At 39.8% G+C, this 7,460-nt stretch overlaps 1 protein-coding gene across 1 annotated transcript; it reads right to left on the bottom strand.

Moving 5' to 3' along the window:
* Positions 1-347: 347 nt before the first annotated feature.
* Positions 348-2,488, bottom strand: LOC121707544 (class I histocompatibility antigen, F10 alpha chain-like). Its single transcript, XM_042090196.1, has 2 exons — positions 1,514-2,488; positions 348-786 (listed from the first exon to the last, which is right to left on the bottom strand). The coding sequence occupies exons 1-2, from the start codon at positions 1,746-1,748 to the stop codon at positions 485-487; spliced, it is 537 nt and encodes a 178-aa protein (XP_041946130.1). The 5' UTR covers positions 1,749-2,488; the 3' UTR covers positions 348-484.
* Between the last annotated feature and the right edge of the window lie 4,972 nt (positions 2,489-7,460).

Raw genomic sequence — 7,460 nt, 5'->3', positions numbered from 1 at the left:
CTATGGGCGCAGCCATGTTTGTTGTAAGGTCGTACGTCCACCTCGGGGTACCCTCAAGTACTCCGAGGTAAAGTGGGCGTGCCTGCCCAAAATGCCGCAAGAAAGCTGGGTAATTTACACTTTCCAACTCGGGCGGCGGATTTACGAGACATTTACGAGACATCTCGAAAGCAGCATTAGTATTGGTCATCTCCAAAATGCACCAGAATACAGGAAATCACATCAAACAAATTAAAAATTTTCTGGGGGAGGACCCCCAACCCCCCCCTCCCACATATACGACAATAAGTGGGGGGCCCTTAATACATCTGGGCCCAGGGGCCCGAAAGTTCATGATCCGCCCATGAGTGTACTATATTGTGTGCAGTGTCCTCTATACTGTGTGCAGTGTACTATACTGTGTGCAGTGTCCTCTATACTGTGTGCAGTGTCCTCTATACTGTGTGTAGTGTCCACTTACTATACTGTAGACACTCTGTTGTTGTCAGAGTTGTGTGTGAGCTGATGTACCTTTCCTTCCCAGGCAGCTGCTGCCATACTGAACATACTTCTTCAGCCAATCAGTGCAATCCTGGGAGAAGTAGGCTTTTCGGCCCCGAACCTGGGAGTCGAGCCGGTCCCATTTGTGTTTAGTGGGGACCGCCTGGGGCACTGAAGCCACCCATCTCACGTTAGCCAGATCCAGCGAGATGAAATCTGCTCCTTCATAGCCATACTGCTCACTGCCACTGGTGTCTTTGCCGTCATCATAATGGCAGCCATACATTCTCTGTAACACATGCGCCCCTACGAGACAGGGAAGAGGAATAAGGACAAATGCCGCCGTGGCCCACTGCTTAGAACTCTGGACTTGTAACCAGAGGGTTGCCGGTTGGAGCCCCGACAAGGCACCTAACCCCTCACTGTTCCCCGAGCGCCGCCATTGTAGCAGGCAGCTCACTGCGCCGGGATTAGTGTGTGCTTCACCTCACTGTGTGTTCACTGTGTGCTGTGTTTCACTAATTCACGATTGGGTTAAATGCAGAGACCAAATTTCCCTCACAGGATCAAAAAAGTATATATACTTATACTTATATAAATGACACATACAATATATGATCCAAGAAGTTCCTGTGAGCCTGTATACTCTTATTTACGGTGTGGTTTGTTTTCCTGTGAGCCTGTATTCTCTTATTTACGGTGTGGTTTGTCTCTTCAGTCCTCTGACTCACTGGTCCCGTTTGATGTACATGAATTAAACTATTTGTTTTTCAATGGAAATCTCCATTGAAGTTGTCTTTTGTTCCAGGGCTAGGCTTAAAGGAACACATCAACTTTTGGGAAAATTTGTTTATTTGCCGTCTACTCTTGAGTTAGAAAAGAGGATACCCTTCTCTATGCTTGCAAAAACCCAGTCTGACACCGTTAGCCTATCTTAGCATAATTCACACTATGTCAATGAAATGATGGAACAAATAGATATCCTGACAAGTGTCATACACGGCCTCATCCAAAAAAGAGCGGTTCAACTCACCATCGGTCTGATTAAAGCGCAGTTTTAAAATCTCAATGTCCGCTTTGAGGGCCTGCTTAGCAGTCCTGGCCAGCTTGGTCTCCTCTTCCCAGTACTGCTGATCCAGATTATCCTCCATCCACCTTTGCATGGGAGCCATCCTCTGTGTGTTGCTGTCATAGTAACAGACAGCCACACCATCCACCATTCCAACTGCTACAAACTCAGGGAAGCCTGGGATTCCTGGTGTAGCCATGTAGAAGAAGTACTGCAGGGAATGGATAGCTGAACAGCACAGGACAAGGACAGCGACAAACTCTTTCAAGCAGCAAAGACTGTTGTTTCAAAGTAGGCAACGGGCTACAGGGAGCTAGAATGTATTGATATTCAGGTAGTGCATCCCAAATATTTTAAATGAAAGGGCTTTAAGCTCAGTTGCTAGCACTCTCGATTTCTTTTTCCGGAGTGCAGTATGGGTTCGAGTCTGACCGGGTGCAGTAGGCCTATGGGTTCGCAGGGCTGCCAACTCTCACGCAATGGCCGTGACACTCACTCATTTGATTGGCTTCATACGCTCTCACGCCACACCCCCGATTTCACATGCTGAAGTGTCACCCCGGTCGGTCAAATAACGTCAGGTGACCAGATGTCATCCTTTCCCCAGCATGTCCTCTATTTGAGATCTATCACACAAACAAGCATATGACGTGAACAAGCGGAATCTATGCTTTCCAATGATATTAGCGCTAAGTTACTGTGATAAATGATTTGCGAGAAAATTAACATTGAACTTACATGAAATGTAATCATATTTGAATTTTGAACTCTACACACCCATTACTCTCGGTTCAATATCTCACAAACTCTTCACTCAACGCATGGCAAACCCTATGTCACGATAAACAGCTGACCTTGCCAATACGAGGATATAAAGCACGTCTCTGTACAATAAGTGATTCCCGAGTACAGTAATCCGGTTTTGAAATTGCAACATATTTCTACATGGTCTCCAACTTTCGGCCGGATAGTGTTAATTTTGTCACCTATTTTTTTATTTAGTCTTAGTCTTAGTCTTGTGACGAAATGTCCTTTTTAGTCTTTGTCATATTTAGTCATTCAAATATCATTTTTGTTAGTCAAGTTTTAGTCAACTAAAAGTCTCGTCATTTTAGTCTAGTTTTAGTCAAAAGAAAACTAAAGCTATCTTAGTCTTAGTCAGTTTTAGTCAAAACATTTTAGTCTTTTTTTATAACAAATTATTTCTGATTACCATTTCAGTCAAATAGTGTTTCACACATCTCAATTTTCTAACAATTTTGTGTGTCCACAGGGCTACTCGACTGTTATAATTACTCATTCTGATTTTTTTGTCAGTCAGTACATGCACAGGTAAGTCGAGCTACAGTTATAGCTCGGCTGGGATTTGGCCATAGACAGTAAAAGATTTGACTGGACCACTGTCATGATCTTCATAGACCAGTGTTTCACAAAGTGTGGTCCGGGGACCACTGGTGGTCCGCAAGCTATCCCAAGTGGTCCACGAGCAGACGTGGTAAAATATAATATAGATGAGTTGTTTGCAATATTGAACCAACTTGTATGTAAATTCAAACTGTTCTACAACACTGTCTATGTCAGCTATGCCAGTTTAAATCATATGAATCCTCTGACACAATTAAACAAAGTGCAAAGACAATAAGCAAGGTGGTTCAGTGAGTATTGTGTAGGCTAATATACTGCTAGGTCTATTTTTTATTTAAGCTAGGTGGTCCGTGTGTTTCTTTTTTATTGATTAGTTAAGTGGTCCTTCATCTGAAAAAGTTTGAGAAACACTGTCTTGGACCCAAGTATGAATGTTTTACTCCGCCACTCTAGATGGCGATATGCGCCCAAACCCAACACAAACTCTCAATCTTAGCTAACTTGCTAGCGAACTTTCCATATTAGCTTACTTGCTAGCAAACTTTGCATCATCAGTGTAACTAGTTAAATAGTTGACATTACTTGCTGAAAATTTTCTTATGGACATTCTGGGGGATGTTAATTTGTATATGTATGAGAGAAGCTTCAACTTCTGGGTATGTAGCATTGTGGCATAAAGCCTAACTCTGGCAGAAATCTCCGGTGTTCTTGTTCCATGTAGTTTCCTGCTGCAGCCACAGGGTTGCAGCAACAGCACGTAGACTAGCCTACAGGAAAGCTGCTGCGCATGAACCATGAACTCATTCGGAATATTTTGAAAAGGTAACAGCTATTCTGTCTTCTCATTTTGTAGACGAAAATGGAAGAGAAATTTTATCTTAGTTTTTATTTCATGCAAAACATTTTAGTCTCGTCTTTTTTCGTCAACAATAATGCATCTTAAGATAGTCTTAGTCAGTGTTTCAGGACATTAGTGCAGTCTCGTCATCATCTCCTCAGTCATGGAAAAAAAGGTTGTTGACGAACATTTTTCCTCTCGTCTCGTCTGACGAAATTAACACTATGGGCGGAATTCTGATGTATTATTCTAATTCTATTATTCTGATGCTTTTTACTCAGGGCAGTAGTTTTCAGATTGCATTATGTGCATACATAATTGCAAAAGGGTTATATTTGTCTTCAGATTAGCAAACAGAATGTGCCTTTGCAACATTGGATGAATGGTTGCTGATAATGGGCAATTATGTAAGCACATAATGTAAACTGCTGCCCTGATAAAAAAAAAAAAAAAAGATAATATAAGTGTCTCCAAACTTTTTACTGGTAGTGTATATATGGTCATTACAATGACCACAAACTACCTTATCTTAGATTTGACCATATCTGAAGTGAAACTCAGCAAATATGGTTTGTGGTTGGGAACTTATGGCAGTATCATCATAACTATGGCTTAGGCTGCAGCACAGATATTTCCATCCATAGATAAAAATAAGCAAGTCTAACCTCTGAATTGTGTTTGAAACTGCACCTGATTGATGCATTTAAACGCTAAAATATACAATTTTTCCATCCGGGTAGAGCCCCCCCGGACCACCCTAGGGTGACAGAACATCATAGGAACGCAGGTCAAGCCAATAAACAAAACATTTTACTTCTATTTTATTTGGTAGGCCTAAGGATTACAGTTGATGTAAATCAGTGGTTCTTATTCTTTAGAATTTAAGTGGTCCTAGTAGATTCCTTTGGTACCCTAAAGTTATTTTAACTCTGGGACCCTGGTCCCAACACTGAGAACCACTGATGGTATGAAATGGTATATATTTTTTATTTTTTGCTGTACACTAGTTACTGTAGGAAATCTAACTTGTGACTGAAGGGTGGCGGTACGATCCCTGACTACAGTAGTAGGAAAAATGTGGGTGGGGGTAGCGATTGAACAGCGCTCTCCCACATCCACGGATGAGGTGCCCTTGCCCTGCCCGGGCGCCAGGATTAAGACTGCCCACTACTCTGGGTGTGTATGTGTGGATGTGAGAACAAATTATAAGTATACTTAGCCAATAAACCGGATTTACATTTACATTCACATGATGCTGAATGAGCCAAACAAAACAGCTGCGTAGCCTACACGGACACATTTTGGTTGGCCCCACTCCAAGGTTCTTTTGAAAGGTTGGCAGCTCTGGGTTCGAGTCTGACCCTGACTGAGTGCAGGGCTGAACCATGGTAAACACAATGCAGGTTATGGCATCTGTGAATGTTGGCATGCTGTCAGTGTGTTAATTATTTGTGCGCCTAAGCTGATGATGTTTGTAAGCCTTGGCATTCTGCTTTATTTCTCTGAAGTGTTCCTGAGTGTGTTGAGAATAATGGGATTTTCTGAATTTTCTGTATAACTCCTTTTAACTGAAGCTGAGCTTTTAACTATGTGCTAATCATAAGGCTAACAAAACTATGTGTAAAACTTAATTATTGCCTTTGAAATCATGTGGCACGTTTACAGTAATAAAAATGAAGTAGCCTAATCTCTGAGTTGTTTTGATGCAATTAGGCTAACGTTATCAGAAGTTAACATTTAGCTACTCCATAGCCTAACAAAGTTCCACAAAAAGAGATACTTACGACAGTGGACCAGCGCAAGGTGAAAATACCAGAAACAGAAAGGAATCACACCAGCCCTCTGAGATATCATGTTTTCTACTGGGACAGGTCAGGAGATTATTAACCTAATTCAATGCTGAAGCTGGCTCAACATCCTCTTTTGCTCCGGTTCTCGTCAAGATTTGATTTCACCTTAAAATGCGCGTTTGGGCCACTGAGTGGCACTGTTTACCTCAACATCGAGCAATCTGCAGATCAGGCTTTACCAGAACCCGGGCTAGGCCTAATCTGCATAATGCAAGACTCATTTTAAAGCCCCTTTAATAACCTGTAATAATAACCACAACATAACTACACTACCGCTCAAAAGTTTGGAGTCACTTAGAAATGTTCTTGTTTTCATCATTAATGTTGTAAATGACTGTGGTAGAAAGAAATGGCTGATCTTTAATACAATATCTACATTGCCCATTATCATGAACCTTTCCTCTAATGTTCAAAAGGCACATTCTGTTTACTAATCTGATAAGGCTATACTGAGACATTGGAAACCCCTTTTGCAATTATGTAATGTAATCTGAAAACTGCTGCCCTGATTAAAAAAAACAATGTAACTGATTTCAGCTGGTATTCTAATGGAGTGGAATGGACATTTCCTTAAGTGACCCCAAACTTTTGAACAGCAGTGTACATTCATTAAAACAAACGTCAATTTTTGACAGGTTTGCTCATTAATGAGTTAAAAAGTAATAATCTTAACATATTTTAATGATAGCTTTACTTGTGTTTTATATTTCATGTTCTTATATTATATTTGAAGTGAAGTGACATAAAGTGTAAGCAGTTTTATACAATGAATGCATTAGTTCTAACTCATTCTCATAAACAAATTCTTAAAAACAAAATCATGTTTACAAAATGAAGTCACTGAGAGTTAAGGCAAGTTGCATAAAGCTATACAGTTTACATGAGTATGACACAGCACATTTGCAGGGAAGAATACAATAAGATAGGTGAAAGCTGAGGGAATCACTGTATGAAACCAGACATAAAACAGTTGCCATTGTTTCCTGATGATCTGTGGCTTAATCATGCATGAAACTGACGGCCAGTTCATCCCAAGTTCATGTGTTATTAACAGCAAATACAGTAATTTAACTTTAGTTGTGTCTAAACAATGTCTCTTCTCACTTTCATTGACACACTTTCAAATGTACACTTTGTAGTGTAAATGTAACATGAAGTACCGACTTAAGTCACAAGATGGCAACAATTTTTTTCATCTCAGCATTCTTCCAAGAAGCAAGCAACCCTGTACATGTCATCTAGTTTGAGGATTTTCAAAAGTACCTTATTATAGATCTGTAGATACAGTATTGATAATGTAAATTGAAAATGCAAATTTTGTATCTGTCTAGCCCATACTAATGTCCTGTGCATGTGTTTATGTCTTCATATGCCATAACTCCATGTTTCTGCAGAACAGGAACCTGCTGGAAACTATTTTTTAAACTGAGTCAGTTAAACTGTAACTTAACGTTACTTTTATTTATTTTTTTCCCTGTATAAAAAATGAAATGAAATGAAAAATAAATACAGATTTCAAAATTGGCACTCTCCTAAAATAATGGTCATTTTTTTGACAAATTTCTTTTCTGCCAAAATCATAATTACATTTTTGGTTAACTTTTTGTGTTTTCTGAAAAAACAGAAGAAATAATGCCATTATTTTAGGAAGGTGACAAAATGATAGTCTGAGGACTATAAAAGTTTTAAAATAAACGTTAATAAAATAAAAATGTAAAAAATACATCTTTTCCAGGTGAGCAGAGCTGTGGGTCATTTCAGATATAAACAGGAGAGGTGTTCAATATGTAGAGGATTTTCCACAGCGTCCAATCAACAATCGAGCCTATTTACATTACATTACATTTACATTACATTA

Source organism: Alosa sapidissima, chromosome 4 (assembly GCF_018492685.1).
Source record: "Alosa sapidissima isolate fAloSap1 chromosome 4, fAloSap1.pri, whole genome shotgun sequence".
NCBI classification, from domain to species: Eukaryota; Metazoa; Chordata; class Actinopteri; order Clupeiformes; family Clupeidae; genus Alosa; species Alosa sapidissima.
The sequence above is the reverse complement of the archived record's forward strand: the minus strand, read 5'-3'. Positions and strand labels throughout refer to the sequence as shown.